The sequence below is a fragment of the Apodemus sylvaticus genome, chromosome 11, assembly GCF_947179515.1.
Source record: "Apodemus sylvaticus chromosome 11, mApoSyl1.1, whole genome shotgun sequence".
NCBI lineage: Eukaryota > Metazoa > Chordata > Mammalia > Rodentia > Muridae > Apodemus > Apodemus sylvaticus.
In genome coordinates, this window is record NC_067482.1 from 44,627,558 (window position 1) to 44,647,228 (window position 19,671).

The following is a 19,671-nucleotide window of genomic DNA, read 5'->3' on the forward strand; positions in this document are numbered from 1 at the left end:
TTAACTATTAGGCGTAGTAATGAAAAGACTCATTAAATACATTAAAAATGGAGAAAGTGTTTGCCATGATGAAAGCACAGGCAGAGGGTGACCAGAAGCTTTATTATAGACACGCATGTAGTAAGATCATTTTCTTAAATGAGAAGCCCTACCGTATGGTAGAAGTAACAGTCTTTAGTGTTATTTCCGAAGGATATTTTGTTTATGCTAATCTTTTTCATCCATTTAGGCATGGAATAGGCAGTCCCACAACATTCAAACAAAGGAGAACATTCTTTATTGTAGTTTATAATTACTTTTTTATATCTATACCTCTGTGTACATGTAGATATTACAGAATGACAAGTAATAATGTCTAAGTTAATATTCTTTTCATTTTTTTATTTAACAGGACATATTTCTCTTTATTACCAGACAATTAAAAGGTTTGGAGGATACAAAGAGTCCACAGTTTAATAGATATTTTTATTTATTAGAGGTAAAATAACTTTATTTAATAAATATAATTCCATGTTAAATATTTGTATAACTATGATGTAAAGTGAAATTGTTTTATATATAGCTTACTTAATAACTGTCTTATGTTTCATAAGGAAAATAAAATAATCAGTTTTCTTGTATTTTAAAAAGTTAACTGTATAATTTCTGAAAAAAATAATTTGATATTTTTAATTCCAATTTATAAATGGATTTATAGTTAATTCCAATTTATATGTATGTGTAGGTATATATATATTTATATATATATATGTGTTCCTAACTATTTAGTACTTTTTAAAAAAGATTTATTTATTTATTATATGTAAGTAAGTACACACTGTAACTGTCTTCAGACACCCCAGAAGATGGCATCAGATCGCATTATGGATGGTTGTGAGCCACCATGTGGTTGCTGGGATTTAAAATCAGGACTTCCGGAAGAGTAGTCAGTGCCCTTAACTAACTGCTGAGCCATCTCTCCAGCCCTATTTAGTACTTTTCAGCTTGAAAGTTTGCCACCAGCCAACCAGCCATGTATTTAAAGATTAAAATGACTTATAATTGTGTACATTGAGTCTTCGTAGACTTTACTATAAAGAATCCTACTTGTTAAAATTAAATTGCACGAGTGTGCTTTTGATTAACAACCGTTCTACATATATGTGATTAACCAATTATTTTTATTTATTGATTTAAGAATTTAGCTTGGGTTAAATCATATAACATCTGCTTTGAGTTGGAAGACTGCAATGAAATTTTTATTCAACTTTTTAGAACTCTCTTCTCAGTAATCAAGTAAGTTTCTTTTAAGCTTTTTCTTTATGTATTAATGTGTCATTACTCAATATATAAAACTTTCTAGATTTATAGAAAATTGATTGCAAAGAGGTAAAGAAACCCTGTTGCTTGAGAGCTGTTTTTGACATTGTTTTAATTAATTATTTATTTCCCTGAGATAATGCCTACTTTATAACTGAGAGAATTGGGACTTTAAATAGCTAGGCTGGCCTTAAGTTTGCAGCAGTCTCCTGTCAGCCTCCTGAGTGATGGGATTATTTGGATTGAGCCAGCACACCAGGCTTTACATTGCTTCTTTAAATTTATGGTATAGATTAATTTTTTGTGTTTTCTGAGTCTTTTTGTACATTTGAGGCTAAATAATATTAGAGGAACTAAATAAATTAAGAGTCCTTGGAGTTTTTAAAATTTAATTTTAATTTCACAATTTCACACATACAGGTCATATTTACCTACAGGATACACACCCTATGTCCTTCTTTTTCACACCCCACCCCCACTCCCACCCCAGTGATCCACTGGGTCCTATAGTCCTTCCTGCTAGAATATTGAATGTTACTGTTGGTTTGATCTTGTGTAGGTAACCATAGTGTAGTACAGTAGGCACACCATATTCAGAAGATAGCGTCGACAGCACCTCCCCCTCCCCAGCCACACCCCCCTAAATGCTTTCTATCCCTCTTCCTTGATGTTCCTCAGGTGTTGGTTTGAGAGAGCGGTGAACGCTAAAAGTGTTTCACTTAGAGCTGGGCATGCAACCATCACTTAGTCTCAGTACTTTGACTAGTTATGACTCTGCATTTAACTGTTGCCTACTTTAGAAGCTTCTCTGGGCAAGGTTCAGAGCAGCATTGATCTGTGGGTATAAACATAAAGACTAAGGCCACAGTTTGACCACATGTCTATTTAGCAAAACAACAAGAGTGGGTTCTTATCACCTATCATCCTCAGGGGTTATGAATTTCTGAGCCATGTGCTTTAGACCAGATTTATTATACTGGACATGTGTTTTCTCCTTGGGACAGGCCTCAGATCCAAGCTGACTGTTCTCATAATTTTCATGACACTGTTCTCTCCAAACTGTGCGCATAGAACCTTCTGGCACTATGAAAGCTAGCTATGAGGAGGGAAGTTTTCACATCAGTTCCAACCTGGATTTCTTTTTGCCCTTCAACCAAGGTATATTGAGTGGTAGACTCTTATCATCTAGTTATAATGGGCAGTCAGGAGCAATGGAAATACTCTGTTGTTGGACATGGCTCTAGGGCTTCCCTAACCAATAACTCAGAAGGAGGTATCTCACCCCTCCTGTTTCACCCTTTGGGAGAAACAACTGGTACAAGCAATAGCATTGCTGTATAAAAGTCATAAGACATGAAACAAAGTACTGTGGAGCAGAACAGGTAAGTCCATTCACTTGCTGACTTTGATAATCTATGCTTATTTTGGAATTAGTTATGTGTGCATGTTTGAATGTATATTTGTATGTAAGTAAGTAATATTTGTATTGTCAAACTGTTGAGATGAGATCCAGGGACTCACACTTGCTAGATATTAGGCAAGTGCTCTACCATTGAACTATATCCCGACTCTATTAAGTCATAAACATCGCTTAAGTCAGCTTTTCATAGAATAGAGAAACTAGTAGAAGATCACTATAGTTAGCAGTTAGGAGAGACCAAACTGATTTTCATCTAGTAGTTTTATTGTTTATACAAAACATCTATGAGATGTGTCTTAAAGTATTGTGGCAAATGTCTTGTATTAATTTTGAATTTTCTACCACATTAAAACATGTAGGAAGAAGCAGATACTTTTATTAATTATATCCAAAAGAAACCTTTCAGCATGTAGTTCTGTGTGGTTGCTTATGAAAGAGTGCTTTTGTAGATATATAGGCAAGCCCAGAATAAAGGATTGGTCAGATAGATTCCATGTCTTCATGGATGGAACATCATTGTAATGTGGCATACAGGAACAGTGGATGGGGAGATTACTCAGTTGGTAAAGTAATCACAAACATGAAGAACTGAGTTTGAGCCACAGAAAAGCCAGGTAAGCACATGCTAGTAATCCCAATGCTGGCTAAATGAAAACAGACCAAATTTGGGGTTCTATAGCCAGACAGCCTTCTTGGTGAGTCATCATGAGACCCTCCCACGTAAATAGTTGGTGGCTTGTGAAGATTGACTGTAGAGTTTGTTCCATCTTTTACACATGCTCAAATGAGTATTTGTACACACCATGGTACACATAGATCAACACATAAATACCAAAAATAAATTAATTAAAATGAACAATTCGTAACTACTGTTTGCCTTGTACCACCATTTCATAGGCTTCCACTTTGAAATTTATGGTTACTAACCTCAGCAATTTGTGAAAGTACTGATTTTGTTCTTCCTTTAACCTTATCTACACAAATTTACTCTATACTTTGAAGCCTTTTTCTTTGTTAATTCATTTCAGGAAACTTGATTATGATATATGGTAGAACTTTGATTTTATCCTTGGAGCTCCTTGAGTCTCTAGACTCTGGGCTTATCCTCTTCTGATTCCTCTTCCAGACTCTCATAAGGAGTCCAATTCATTCTGTTTGCAAGGAACTTTCCCACGTGCATATGCTGATCATTAAGCCCTTGATTCTTTGATTTTGATTTATCAGTATTTCTTTGCCCTCTGATACTCAGCTCTGCAACTTTATTCTGTGTGGACTCTGGGGAGAACTGTCAGTCCACTATGGCTGTCTTCCTTGGGCTATAGCCTGTTAGCTTTCATAGCTCAGAACTATGAAAGTTGTAAGCTGCTGATTTTTTTTCTCACACCAGTGTGTGCTTGCTACCCCATATCAGAACAGGATTGTTTTTGTATTTTGCTCGGTTTTTAATTGTTTCAAATACAGGTCAAATATAGTCTTGTTACTACATCTAGCTGGAAGAGAAAGTCTTTTTAAGTTTACTGATTTAGATTGGTGAGATCTTTGAAAAACATTTGTTTTTGAGACAGAATCTCACTGTGATGCTGGTCTATGTAGATCAGGTTGGCCTCGCATCCACTTCTGCCTGTACCTCTGCCTCCTGAGCACTGAGATTAAAGCTGTGCACCACTAAGCTTGGCCTGGAATGACTTGAAGGTCTCTTCCATGTTTCTTCTCTGCACTCTTCTTTCTCTTCATATACTTATATCTGAGAACCAAGTACTCGGAATTTTGTTTTGTGTTGTTTTGTATCAAGCTAAATATCCAACTCATTTCCTCTGCCACACACACAGATACACAGGTTGAGAACTGCACTCAACAGTCCTTCATAGATGACATTTTGTAAAGTGTATAATGTAATTTGGACTGCACATGCCTTTCTTAGAGTTGTGGAAACTGTAACTGTGGCAGGCCCCCCCCCCCCCAACTTTTAAAAGTTTCTGTTTTCATTAATTGTTAAATGCTAGATGGGTCTGGTTTTTGTTTTTAATTTCAGGAAAAACATTTAAAACCCTTTAGATATTCAGTCTTTCAATTTTGCTTTAAGTCTGTATTTATACTATAGATACAGGTTACATTGTTCTGTAGACTATACATTTTATTTTCTTATTGTGTGTGAGTATATACAGATAAGTTAGTTGTTGGGGATATTTTATTACAAATTAGAGTGGTATTTGTTCTGGTAGAGTATAATAACATGGTTCAGTTATTGCACACAATAGGCGTTGGTGGGGGGAGTAAATATGACAGTTGAAATTTTTGCCATTGTCAGCACGAATCCCTTAAGTAAAAGTCTCTTTACACTTGAGATTGTTTATGTTGTATTGTGATTGGGTTTTGGGCTTTATATGTGCTAGGCAAATGCTCTGCTGTTGGACTGTATGTCCCAACTTTGTTCTCTCCCCTAGGGAGACTCTTGCCTAATAAGTTCATCCGTCCTTAAACTGTGATTTACTCTTCTCAGTCTCCTGAGTAGCTAAGGTTACAGGTCCGTGCCTCTAGGTTCCAGGATTATTGCTTTAAATTGGAAATTTTAACAGTTGGCACTTAGGACTTGCCAGGAGGTGCAACATCACCTGGGTTAGAGTTTGAGATCAACCTGGGTTATATAACAAGACTTTGTCACCAGTAAACAAACAAGTACATGAAAGAAAAAACCTGGGAAGTTTGTCTTTTCTATATGCCTTAATTTTTTCTTCTTTTTTAGCAATAGCCACAATACGAAGGTACAAATGCACATGTTAGACTTGATGAGCTCTATCATCATGGAAGGTGATGGAGTTACTCAAGAATTATTGGATTCCATTCTTATCAACCTCATTCCTGCACACAAGGTCTGTATGGAATCACAGTATTAAAAGATAAGCTTACTTAAAGAAATCAGTTGCTGGTTTTGCCCATTTACAATTTTATATCGTAATTCCTATTCTGTCCCTACAATTAGTCATATTACTCTTATAACTATTATTTTTAGAAGATACATTGATTTAAGTACTTTAAAAAGTTTTTGTTTGTTTAGTGTATATGGGTGTTTACTTACATATATGTCTATGAACTATGTGTATGCAGTGCTGCAGAGGCCTGCAGAGGGTATGGAGTCACAGACAGTTAGGAGGCACTATGTGAGTGCTGGGAATACAACTCCTATCTTCTGCAAAAGCAGCCAGTGCTCTCAACCACTGGCCTGTTGTGCTTTCTAGCTTCTTTTTGAGATGTATAAGATGAATAAGATTGAATCTATTTCATAGATTTAGTAGAATCTGTGTTAACATAGGTGTTAACAGGTATACTTAAATTTTTTTTCTCAATAAGTTTTTAAAATTTCAATATATGCAGTGGGTACTTTGGTTTTTGTTTTGTTTTGTTTTGTTTTTTAAGATTTGGCTTTTTTGAGACAAGGTTTCTCTGTGTAGCCATGGCTATCCTGGAACTCACTCTGTAGACCAGGCTGGCCTAAAACTCAGAAATCCGCCTGCCTCTGCCTTCCAGAGTGCTGGGATTACAGGCGTGCGCCACCACCACCCAGCTGGTACCATCTTTCTTATATTCTTAATTTGCTATAGTGCCTTGGGACTTCCACTAACATAGTATTCCTCATTTCAGAAACAAGTAACGTGAGTGTGATGGCTCACAGCTTTACTACAGACACCTAGGAGACAGAGGCAGGCAAATCTGTGAGGCCAGCTGACCTGTTTAGTAACTGCCTAGCCAGCCAGTACTAAATAGTGAGGATCCTGTCTCAAAAAAGCGTGGGAAGATCATACAAATACAGTTAAAGGCCTTCCCAACTTCTTCCTGTTTGCGGTTCAGGAATTAGAATCTAGGGCCTCATAAATGTTATGTAATTGATCAATTATACCACTGAGTGACATCTCCAAGATTTTTCTTCAAGCACACATTGATAAAAGAATGAAATATTTAGCATGATGGATTGGGTTTAGGAGAGAGTGTATTTAGAATAATGTGTGTTGTAAGTTTATGGTGGTTAACATTTAGACTCAGAAACCTTGACATCTGTTTTATATAGGTTGGACTTTTGGCTGCCTGTCTAATGTAACGTAGTATTTGATTTGTTGAGTTCATTGGCATCATCTGTGTAAAACCATGAATGGAATTCCCTTAACTTTTTTCATACTTTGGTAGATTTGAATAGTTATTGTTCAAATGATGTTGTCTCATCAGTTCACCAATTCATTTGAATTTTTCATGTTTTTGTTTTTCAGAACTTAAATAAACAGTCCTTTGACCTTGCAAAAGTCCTATTGAAAAGGACAGTCCAGACTATTGAAGCATGCATTGCCAATGTATGTATTTCTATATACATTTCATAACTCTGTGATTCTTGAGGTATTATATAAATTCATTAGAAACATTCACACACAGATATATTTCTTACCTAAACAGTTTTATTCAGAAAAATATGAAACATGATTATGACCAAAATTGGAGAAATGCAGTGTAACATTTTAAAATGTCTTCAAACTGACACAAGTGATGGATTTGACTTAAAAATATAACAGCACTTCCCACTCCTTCTGCGTCTGTGCTTGCCATATTACCTTCCGAATAATCAAATCTCTTTGACTTTGTCCATGTATCTTGCCCCTCCTTTGAAAAAGGGTCTCAAGAGTGTAGCCCTGACTGACTGGGGGACTTAGCAGGTTGGCCTCAGAGATTGCCTGTCTCTTATTTCTCTGTATACATTTTCCTCTTTATGTCTTCTAGGCTGTTCTTCTGAAAACTTCTGTTTCTTCTTTAGTAGATATTTATAAATATATATATTTTAACAGAGTTTGTGTGTGGGGAGCTAGGGGTAAGTAGATAAACTGGTAGGTGTAGCTGGTTTTTGTTTTGTGGGTTGTTCGTTTCCCACTCTTTGTGGTGGTCCCTCCCCCTTTTACTTCCTCTCACTAGATAGGAGCGAAAGATGGATAGAGGGGAGAATATTACTGAATCTGTTTTCTTTCCTTTTGTTTTTTTCTTTGACCATGGCTAACAAACCGAAAACAGCCTTCCTAAAGGACCAACCATCGATCCCAACTATGGGGGCTATATTGCATTTATATACCCTCTGCAAAGTTCACAGAATTCCAGATTTCACAGTCATAGAAGCTACTTGTAGCTGGCAAAAAACCACACTTCTGCTGGAGCAGGAAGCAAATCATAGTCAGCTGCTGAGGCAGCCCAGAGCAGTGTCAGATCCTATACCTGGGATCAAAGGGGAAATATATTCTTAAATATTTCTCTGTTTTTTGAAAGAAATCAAAATTGCAGAATTGATACTACATTCTGTTAGTTCTCTTCTACCCTGTCTTAGGGATCAAAATAAGCTCATCAGGTTTGGGAGGGAACAGGTGGCTCTTTGTGCTGAGCTATCTCTGCAGCTTTATAAATAGTGTCTTTCAGTATTTCATGGACATGAAATAGTTGTACATGCTTTTATTCCCAGTATTCAGGAGACAGAGGCAGGCCGGACCTCTCTGAGTTTATGGCCAGCCTGGCCTGCAGAGCTTTTTCTGAGACAGCTAAAGATATACAAAGTAACATTGTCTTAAAAACCCCTCAACATTTGCAAACATGTGCATAAATTAATAAATTAATTCATATAATAGAAAAAAATTAATTGAACATAAATCTGTTATCTTTGTAAGAAGTAGAATGGTAAAAATTTATGAATTTACAACCTTCACATAGCAGTTGTTTACAGATATACTCATGTGTATGTCTCATGTCTAGTTCTATGTTTTAACTTTTTGCTAATAATACAAATGATTATAAGTTGACACACTCTTTTTCCTTATTGAATTGTTTTAAAGGTTTTATTGGTGTTTTCAGAAAAAATTTTGGAATTAACTTCAGATATGCTTCCATAGGTATCTCATCCTTATTTATGTGTATACATGTATTCTTTCAACTTATTTTATTTGTATAGGTATTTTCAGCTAAATGTATTTCTGAGTACTATATGTGTATCTGGTGTCCATAGGGTTCAGAATAGGTATCCTATCTCCTGGGACTGGAGTTACAGAGCTGCCTTGTGGGTCCTGAGTCTGCTGGAGGGACAGCCAGTGCTCTTGACTGTTGAGCTGTCTCTCACCCCATTTGTGTATATTTGAAAACTGTCTTCATTCTTTTTAAAGACCCTGTGATTAATATGAATATAAATACCTTAAAGTAATATTTATCACTAAACTCAGAAAAAAAAACTGTAATTTTTAAATAGAAATCAGATAGGGACTTTAACATTTTTTCTACATAGTGGAAATGTCTATATAATAAATTATACACGCTGTCTAAATTGTTGTCCTTTAATGAAAATTAAGGTTTTCAGAAATTTCATTATGTCATTCTTACTTGAAGCGCAACCCATTGGCTTTTTTTTTTTTTTTTTTTTTGGCTCTACTTTATTGGGTTCTTATACCTCTACCTCTCTTCCAACCCTTGCTCCACTCTAATCCCTTCCAACCCCCAGCACTAGGAAGGAGGGGAAGCAATTAGAGGGGAAAGAAGCGTGGCCCTCTTGACTGCTGTCTGCTGATTAAGGTGTAGCGTTCTTGGGGCAAGCTCGGCTTTGTCAGAATTTCTCTCCCTCTAGTCTCTTTGCCCAGGACCACTTGACAGACTGCACCACTCAGCAGTAGGGGCAGCCTCCACAGGCTCTCTCTGGGATCTCCTATTCACACCCTCCCACAGTCCCCAGAGTCCAACTGTCCACTGCTGGCAAAACTCATGGCCCTTCCTGTGCATGAGGCAAATCCTAACCAGCTGCTGTGAAGCAGCTTCTTACCCCACACCTGAGACTAAAATAAAACATAGTCACATGTATAACTGGGCTTTGAAAGAAACCAAAATTCTCACTACAACATGTGTTTTAATTTCTCACTTTAACATTCATGATTAGATATTTGAAAGTTTGTTTCTTCTGTTTAGACAATTATCCTCTTACATGTTAGAAATTCAGTAGCTAATTTATATCTTTCAATTATATGCATTAATGCTCAATCAATCTTTACATTTAGGTTTATAGAAAATTGTTTAGGTTTTTAAATAAAATAACACATTTTTTTATTTTAATGTCTCTTACAGTTTTTCAATCAAGTGCTGGTACTGGGAAGATCATCAGTCAGTGATTTGTCTGAACATGTATTTGACCTGATTCAGGAACTTTTTGCTATAGATCCTCAATTATTGTTATCTGTCATGCCACAGCTTGAATTCAAACTGAAGGTACTCTTTAAGCTGTACAGGAAAAAAAAATCTAAGATGTTTTTTCTCTAATTATATAGGAATGGAATATGAGTTAAGTTTATCTCATTTATCTCATGTAACATATGAACCGTTATATGCCTAGTTGTTACCTGCTGATAAACAGTGACAGGAGATGTAAAATTGGTGTCATCTTTGAAATTTACAATATTCAGTATTAATATTAAAGAATATTCATATATTTAAGCAACTTATTGTATAAGTAATGGGTTTAATCATTCTTATGCCGATATAGCATATTAGGTTGTACATCTAGTCATACACTAAATAAATGTAATATTAGAAAAAATAATTGATAAACTATGAATGTAGAATTTTAAAATTTTTGGTCTTTCCACTCATTAAGATAGATATTGTCAGTTCAGCATATTTATATCATAATACTTCCTTGTGACTTAAATCAGCACACTTATCTATCAGCAGTGGCAGACCATTGTACCTCTGCAGGCAGTCTCAGCTCTACTAGGGAAACATGACAGCATGTTTGGCAGTGATAGTAGCAGGGCTTTAGATCAAATTAGTTTTGTTTTAGTAGTTTGTAGATGTGAAACTTCACATTACTTCAAATAATCACGGGTCTGCAAATATAGTCACTCATAAGAAGAAAATTTTCATAAAGTCTACTGTTTGACACTTAAGACATTAATATTTCTTTAAAGAGTAAATTGGATTAACTAGTATATTTTAGATATACTAAATGTTTACAGTGCTGAGCATTGTTTTTTGGTTGAGAAAAAGTTTTAAAGTTTCCATTTTGTTACTATGTGTCAATTTTTTGTCATTTTTCATTGTTTTATACAAATGTGCATATTTTACTTCCACCACCGAAAAGCTTTCTTAGAGTGATTAACTTGAATTTTGAATTCCCATTCTCCTTTCCTGCTATGTTTTCCAGTCAGAGCAGGGTCATGGCTAAAGTCTTATACCGGAACCTTAAGTCACCGCTATTCATAGGTAGTTTTCTGTTGCAGCAAATAATTTTTATGAAGGACACTTACTAGGGTAGAAAGTTTGTGTACTATTTTTAAACTCTTGTAAAATGCTTCTATTTTAACAAAGTGTCTATATATAATCAATGTGCAATTTGTAAATAAGTTGTAAAGTAGGTATGAATTAGTAATAGGGAAGATGTGAGATAAAGTCAAAAAACCAGGTGACCTAACATGAAATCAGGAAAGTATTTCCATAGTAAAGAGGAGCATGTAATAACTTACGTTGTTCATTGTTTGGGTCAGAAGTGAAAGCAGACCCTCGTTGTATCTTCTCTTTGTAGAGCAACGATGGTGAAGAACGGCTAGCTGTGGTTCGACTCCTGGCAAAATTGTTCGGCTCTAAAGATTCAGATTTAGCAACACAGAATCGGCCTCTTTGGCAGTGCTTTCTTGGACGGTAAGAAAGCATGTTTTTAGGAATTTTGTATGCTCTATGTGATTATAGAGTCTATGGGATTAAGACTACATATACCAAAATATTAATTGGTACTTATTGGCTTTGCTGACATCTGTGTTATAATTTTCCTTTTAGAATAAATTGTGGACCAAAGTATTTATGAAGAAAGTTCACTCATTTGTTGTTATACTTTGTGCATGAATGTATGACTGTGTTCTGAGTATTCTTTATTTCTAGTAAAACTTGAAGCTTTAGTAATTTTAGGTCTACAAAATGTGATTTTGAATTAGATAACATATTTATGCTCGTTTTGGTTTCATAATCCTGATCACATAACTCTTTGCAAAAATGTTTTTATAGAATTGCATATCCCCCCCCCCCCCCCCCCCAAGCTCTCCCTGTCTTTTTGACACAGGATCTCTTCCATAGCTCTTGCTGTCTTAAATTCACTGTGTAGACAAGATGAGGCTATCCTTGAACTGTTGCCTCTGCCTCCTGGGTGCTGCATTTAAAGGCATGGCCCACCGTTTCTTGGTCTTTATATTTTTCATAGAATGCTTCTACTGTCAGAATAATCAACATAGTATCTATTCAATAACCATTTTTGTTTATAAGTATTTTTGTGATATTTATTTGAAAATAACTGTTTTGTCTTATTAATATTTAACAATCACTTTCTGTTTAGATTTAATGACATTCATGTTCCTGTGAGATTAGAAAGTGTGAAGTTTGCCAGTCACTGTTTGATGAATCACCCAGATTTAGCAAAGGATCTCACAGGTAAGCTCCTTAGTTTGTTACACATAGTAACCACACAAACATTTTAGATGTGGCTGTGTCCAATTCTAGTTCTGAAAAAGATTTGACTGCAAGATGGCTTCATTTTATTTCCCATTTTTAAAATAAAACTGCCCCTGAAGTATTCATGTATTATTCTTGGGAATATTTTTTTTTAGAAATCATAAATTGAGATAATGTAATCCTTATGACATTAGATTCAGAAAGGAATCACACCTGGTCTTAGTTTGACACTCCATTGATTCTAGTACTTCGGAGGCAGAGGCAGATGGATCTCTGTGAGTTCAAGGTCAGCCTGTTCTACGCAGTGAGTTCCAAGACAGCTAGTGCTGCACAATAAGACCCTATCTCAAACTTAATAAATAAATACATATGTACATATACATACATACATACATACATACATACATACATACATACAAACAAATTACTTCTACATTACTAAATATAGTAACTTACCTAATATGTGTAGAAAATGTGTCTATATTCTAGATTAGATTGTGACCTTTGATATATTAAGTTTTGGGGGAGGGCAGGGTGGGTTTTCAAAGCAGTGTTTCTCTGCATAGCCCAGGCTGTTCTGCAGTTCACCCTGTAGATCCGGCTAGCCAAGAACTGTGAGCTACCTCCACAGCTGCCTCTGAGGCTACCACCTGGCTTTTATTATTCAGTTTAAAGTATTTAAACCTATCAATTTGACAGTAGCAAATGGAACACTTTTGTTAACATCCTACTGTTATTAGAAATAGAAAAAATTGTTTTGATTTTATTTATATCATAATTTTTTAAAGGTCATATTCTATTCTATTTTTTGTTTGTTTGTTTTCTTTGTGTGTGTGGTCCGCACCCCCCCCCCCACCCCCTAACCCCCCACTCCCCACCCCCGAGATAGGGTTTCTCTGTATAGCCCTGGCTGTCCTGGAACTCACTCTGTAGACCAGGCTGGCCTCGAATTCAGAAATCTGCCTGCCTCTGCATCCCAGTGTTTATATTTTATATTATGTAATTATATGCCATTTTTTCCTCATGAGCATTTGTATATATGTTTTAAAAGATCTCTGATCTATTTATGTACATATTTCTATCAAGCACTACCCCTCCTCTCAGTGCCCCCGTTATAGAGACCCTCCCCTAGCCCCCTCTCCTCCTCTGAGACGGTGGGGGCCCTTCCTGGGTATTCCTCCACATCAAGTCTGCTGGAGTAGGTACATCCTTCTCACTGAGACCAGACAGGGCAGCCCTGTTAGGGTATAGATGCCACAGTCAGGCCTCAGCTTTAGGAAGAACCTCTATTACCTTTGTTATTTGTACTGTTGTTGTTTTTTTTTAAGTTTTTAATTTATAAATGGCATTTTAGACTGTAAAACTATGTTGTCATTTGATCTTCCACTAAAATAATTAGGTATGCTCTGAAGTAATCAGTGTAGTTTTATGGGTAGTAAGATGTACTTACTGCTGTCTTATAGATGATTTTAATTTGTCCTATAATTTATAAATATTAATGTGGACAAAACTCAAAGCTTTTCTTTTTTATCATTCAGAATCATGATAATTTATATAACTAACATTTAGCTTAACTTTTCCAATTACAGAATATTTGAAAGTTAGGTCACATGATCCAGAAGAAGCCATTCGTCATGATGTCATTGTTACTATAATAACAGCTGCCAAAAGAGACCTTGCCTTAGTAAATGATCAGTTGCTTGGCTTTGTCAGGGAAAGGACATTGGATAAACGGGTAAGATCTGGGGTTTTGTTCTTCCTGGCTTTCTGTGTTGAAATTGTTGTGTAAGTCTGGTATTATAATAGCAGGTGCTACTGATGGATTCCAGAGTAACACTAAATGTAGAACTGTTCATGTTTATGTTTCAGGCACACACACTCAGCTCTGGCTGTCCTTTAACTTACTGTGTAGAACAGGCAGAGATCTTATTATGGGAGTGTATTTCTATATATAAAAAAAAATAGGGAAATGAGATAGTTGGATTTTTTTTCCTGTACATTTTAGTTTGCAAAAGGCAATCACTGGTTATATATATATTTACTTATTTGTATTTTGTATAATTTAGCTGGATCTGTCATACATTCAGTTAAAAGAATATCATACTTCCTAATAAAGTACTGTTTCTATATTGTTTGCTTTGGCTAAGGTACCTTATTTTGCTGTTTCTGTCACTGGATGCAGTTAGAAACATGAGTTGATAAAGAAAGGAGAGGTGAATCAACCATAAGCAAGAGCCAGACCTTTTTTCTGTTTTTTTTTTTTAGTGTGCATTGGTGTTTTGCCGGCATGTTTGTATGTAATAAGGGAGTGCCTTGGAACTGGAGTTACAGTGTGAGCTGCTATATATGTTCTGGGAATTGAACCTAGGTCCTTGGAAAGAGCAGCCAGTACTCTTAATCCCTAAGCCGTCTCTTTAGCTCTGAGCCGGACTTGTTTTTAACAGCAATTGCTTTACCGTGTATTTGTTCATTTGACATCGTTGAAAAACTACTATTTCCTAGAAATGCATGATATTGGTGTAATTTTAGGGGTTATCAGTATGTTTTGACATACTACCAGACTGTCTTATTTTTAAAATAGGTATGTGGCAGTTGTTGAAAAAAGAACAGGACAGTACTAACTTGTTTAACAGTGTTAGTAATTAAAGTTTATGAGGTGTTTTTCCTTTTTTAGTTTTTGTCTCAATTTAAATTCCCATATAGTGGTGAGTTTGAATTACTAAATCTACTCCTCCCCTTGATAATTGCCTATTAAGGCAATGGATGGTTTGAGAAAAACACTGGCCATATTATTTATTATATAATTTTAGTTCAGCATTTTGGCCTATTTGCTTAGTTTTTTACATCTAGTTTAACTGTTTTCTATTCTGGAAGATAAGGGAACAGGATAAAATGATTCAAAAACTTTAAAGAAAGTACTGACTTAAATCAACTAGAATGTTTTTATTCTCTACCTCTTTTCAAGATAAACATTTCTCTTGTTTATTGTTTATGTTTTTGAGATATGGTCTTATATCCCTGGCTGACCTGTAGCTTTCTGTAATCTAGGCTGGCTTCAAACCTATAGACATTAGTCTGCCTTTGTCCCTTGAATATTGCAATTAAATGTATTCCTACCATGTTCTCCCCCCCAAACCTCCCGACTCCTGTCATCTATATATCTATATTTATATGTATATATAGATATATAAATATCTCCAGTCTTGGGGCTGGAGAGATGGCTCAGTGTTTAAGGGCATTGGTTGCTCTTCCAGAAGTTCTGAGTTCAGTTTCTAGCAACCACATGGCAGCTCCAAAACTGTCTATAACTGTAGTCCTCTGAGATCTGATGCCTTTTTCCTGGTGATCAGATGTATATGCAGACAAAACACCATCTAGGTACATAAATAAAGAGAGGCTCTTCTGTAGCCCAGGCTAGCTTCTAACTTAATATCATAGATAAAAATGACTTAGAACTTCTAATTGTCCAGTTTATAATCCCTAGGTGTTAGAATTCCATGTGTGTAATGCTGGGGATCAAATTCAGGGTTCTATGCATGCTAGGCAGGCATTTTTCTAATTGAGCTATATTCCCGGGCCCTAAACAACAATTTCATTGTAGAATATGATTATTGGTGTGTGTGTCACACACATGCTGTGAAGTCTGAGGATTCCATGTAGAAGGAATTTGATATGGGTCACCAGGTTTGGCAGCAATTGCCTTTACTTGCTGAAACAACTCACCAGTCCCATTATTTGTAAGTCTGCAAAGGAAGGGAGTTCACCTAAGTTATACAAAAAGGTTCTCACCAACTTTGCTTTTCCCAGAATTCCCTCCCCCCCCCCCCCCCGCCCCCCCAAAACAGGGTTTCTCTGTGTAGCCCTGGCTGTCCTGGAACTCACTTTGTCGACCAGGCTGACCAGAATTCTTGATACTGAATGTTGTTATTTTTCACAGCATTGTGAAGGGTATATAAGTAAAGCACTGTAGCCTTTTTCTGTACAGAGAAAATTATATAATGTATCATTTTCATTTATACATTTTATTCATCTATATCTATTTAAAGAACTGAACTGAATGAAATCTGTAGTATATTTTGCTTAAGGGGAGCTAAAAAGTTGGTAGGTCATTTAGCAGTACAGCACTAGAAAGTGTATAAAGTGATCTGCTGTCTTACCAGAAATAGGTGCAAAATGGTTAAGAGAACAGTTTGGCAAGCTGCTTAGGAGAGGATCCAACATGCTGCTGTGCATGCACACAAAACTACTGCACAGCCAGTGCAGCCTTTGCAGGTTGTAGATTTGAATAGAGTTTTGATGTCTTGCCCTTCTCATAAGTGATATATTTTCTAGTGGCGAGTAAGAAAAGAAGCCATGATGGGCTTGGCTCAACTCTATAAGAAATACTGTCTTCATGGCGAAGCAGGAAAGGAAGCTGCAGAGAAAGTCAGCTGGATAAAGGACAAACTTCTACACATCTATTACCAGAATAGCATTGATGACAAGTGAGTCTAATATTTTGGTAAAACTGCTTTTCATTTTTAAATATTCTTATTTAAGTTTTACACATTTATTTCTAAATTTGGAAATAATTTTTCTGCATACATATGGTGCTTACATAAGCCACTTTGCAAGATTATAAAGTAGTATAACAGTCGTGAAATAAACGTGGACTTGAGAGTGTGGCAGGGCGGAGACAAGTCATTTGTCTCTTGTCATTTTTATATACGTGTATTTCCGCTTCATAAAGTAAGGAAGAATAATAATGCATTACTCCTCGGATTTTCATGTGCACATAGGTATTAAGTGTGTGTGCCCAGAATCTGAGTAAAGCACTCTTGGGAGCCCCTCTCATCAATGGGGGTTTTGTTTGTTTGTTAGTTTTTATAATACTGTTAAAACCTGTATAGAAATTTTTCTCATTTTCTTAATGCTACTTATTATTATGCCAATACTTGTGCTTTTTGTAAAATATTTCTCAATGTTTTGTTGAATTAGAGTAATTAACTTTTGCATAGCTAAATATGTATTGCATTTGTTAACTGATAGTTCTTTTTTGTTATTTGTTATTTTCTGGCTCTTGTAGAGTACTCTGTAGTATTTTGTTGAATGAGAATGATGTCTTCCGTATCATATCATAGATGTATTGGTTAATGAAGAGATCTTGTGTCCTTTTTATTCGATACCGAGTAATAGGAATTTAAATTGGGGAGAAGAAAAGTGAGATGTGCACTTTCTCAGGAAGTAATGGTGGGAGATCCTCCTGTCTTTACTGCATGGGAACATGGGAAAGGAGCTGAACTACAGTTGGAGGAAGCTAATAAGCTTTTTGAAAATTAGCTGTCCTTGGTGTAGAGCTTTCTGTGTAGTGTTACTTAATTTAATCTGTAGTTTTCAGCCTTCAGAAGATTAGCCGGGGCAGCCAATCGCCTGTATTTAAGAATGACATTTAAGAAAACAGGGTGTGTTGATACACACCTGTAATCCCAGCACTTTAGAGGTTCAAGGGAACCTTGTTATACACATTAGCAAGTTTGAGACCAGCTTTGGATTTGTGAGACTTGGTCTCCCCCCAAAAAAGGGAATCACCAATCTGACAGAAAGAGTAAGCAGAACCAGTGCTCATACCTATAATCCCAGCACTAAGAAGGGCTGAATCAGTAGGAGCTTGAGCCTTGCTACAATTTGAGATATCATTTAGGCATTCTAGAACAAATGTTTTATGACATGTAATGAAATAAACCACACCATTAGTGACACAATTGTTGGTGTATAACCACTTTATACAAAATAGTTAAATTTACTTCACCTCTTAAATAGCATAATTATTTTTGTGTGTTTGTTTATAGACTGTTGGTAGAGAAAATTTTTGCTCAGTATCTTGTTCCCCATAACCTGGAAACAGAAGAAAGAATGAAGTGCTTATATTATTTATATGCTAGCTTGGATCCAAATGCTGTAAAGTAAGTTACTTTTCAATGCTTCATATATTTCCTAGGTGGGCTTGTTTGTTTATTAACTTTTTATTGGAACTTTATGAATTTCACATCATGTACCCCAAGCCTTCTCATCTCTTCTACTTTTGAAACCTCCCCCTCAACAAAGGAAAAAAATATTGTGGAAGCTGCAGTAATGTGTAATAGTGTGGCCCACAGTATACCCTTTTGTGCATACTTGTTTATTTGCAGATAGATGTTCATTGCGATAGTTTATTGGTCTGGTATGAGGCCTCTGGTTTCTGCTACACTATCAGTTCTGGACCCTCACTAGGACTCTTCTCAGATATCCTGCTGTTGCCCTGTGCCATGGAGATCCTGTAGTTTTGGATTTGTAGGACTGGCTGGCCCCTTCATGCACTCCATCAGTTCATTGATCGAGTAGATGTTAGCTTGAGCCAATTCAAAGTCCCGGATCTGGGTCTGAAAGATATCTGAATTGGCCAGGCAGATGGCTCTCCTACTCTTGTGTCCGTGGTTGCTCACCGGCAACCCGTTGCCAAGGCCAGCCCTACCCTGCTGCACAAGCGAGGTGATGTCTGCATGTGTTTTTGATCACCTGTTCACACACACAGTTATGGTAATGGTGTTAGTAAATGGTCTCAGGTATCCAGCCAATAAGTTAAACTACCAGCCTTGGTTACATAGTTATTCTAATCCTAACCTGGATGTGCAAGATCTTGACTAAAAAGACACATGCAAGTGGACCAGAATGTCTGGCTTGATGGCCCATGCCTTTAGTCCTAGCATTTGGAAGGCTAGGTGAATCTCTCTCTGCACTCAAGTCTAGCCTGATCCATAGTTGTGTGGAGAGACTGTGTCTCAGAGAACTAAACAAAACCCAACACATTTTAATCACGATCACATGATTTCCTTCCCTTTTCTCTCTCCAGCCTCTCATGAATCATACCTTCCTTGTTCCCTCTTGATGTCATGGCATCTTTTTATTTGCTTCTTATTAGGGGTGGTATGTGCTAAAATAGACAAATAGACCTGAGTCTCTTTAGTGTTGTTTATATGTATATGGTTTTAGAGCTATCCACGTGGTGTTAGATAATGAATTTGAGGGCTCATCCCTGTGGAAGACTATTTCTCCCCTCTCTGCATTTCCTTAGTTGCATACAGTGTTGTCTAGGTTTTGGGCCTCATGAGATTTTTCCCTTCCATGTCTCTTGGTATTGTTCTTGTTCTGGATTAGGCATCTGTAATAGTAAGGTTATAGTTTCCCTTTATATCCAGTAGCATTTCCCCTCCCCTTTCCTAGAGAGAGAGGCTTAGCAGATTTTTCTGGCCCTCTGCTTCCTAAAACATTTCGGCTCCCTTGTCTGTGAGGTTCCCTAAGTCTTAGTTGCCTTCACTGTGTAGTAGACGTGTGGATTAGGGATGATTATGAAAGAGGCACTTGCCCTCTGCATTTTGATTGTTGTTATTTTCATCTGTTATAAAGAGAAGCTTCTTTAGTGAAAAATAATTAGTAATTGTACT

At 36.4% G+C, this 19,671-nt stretch overlaps 1 protein-coding gene across 2 annotated transcripts in view; it reads left to right on the forward strand.

The window, feature by feature from the left end:
* The window catches only part of Pds5a (PDS5 cohesin associated factor A), a 96,710-nt gene that overhangs the window by 33,837 nt on the left and 43,202 nt on the right, over positions 1 to 19,671 (forward strand). For both annotated transcript variants that reach the window (XM_052199725.1, XM_052199726.1), the window contains exons 4-13: positions 392 to 478; positions 1,178 to 1,275; positions 5,463 to 5,589; positions 6,979 to 7,059; positions 9,842 to 9,982; positions 11,295 to 11,410; positions 12,096 to 12,190; positions 13,801 to 13,946; positions 16,544 to 16,695; positions 18,040 to 18,153. In XM_052199725.1, the coding sequence (XP_052055685.1) occupies positions 392 to 478; positions 1,178 to 1,275; positions 5,463 to 5,589; positions 6,979 to 7,059; positions 9,842 to 9,982; positions 11,295 to 11,410; positions 12,096 to 12,190; positions 13,801 to 13,946; positions 16,544 to 16,695; positions 18,040 to 18,153 (1,157 nt within the window). The remainder of the gene's footprint in view (positions 1 to 391; positions 479 to 1,177; positions 1,276 to 5,462; positions 5,590 to 6,978; positions 7,060 to 9,841; positions 9,983 to 11,294; positions 11,411 to 12,095; positions 12,191 to 13,800; positions 13,947 to 16,543; positions 16,696 to 18,039; positions 18,154 to 19,671) is intronic.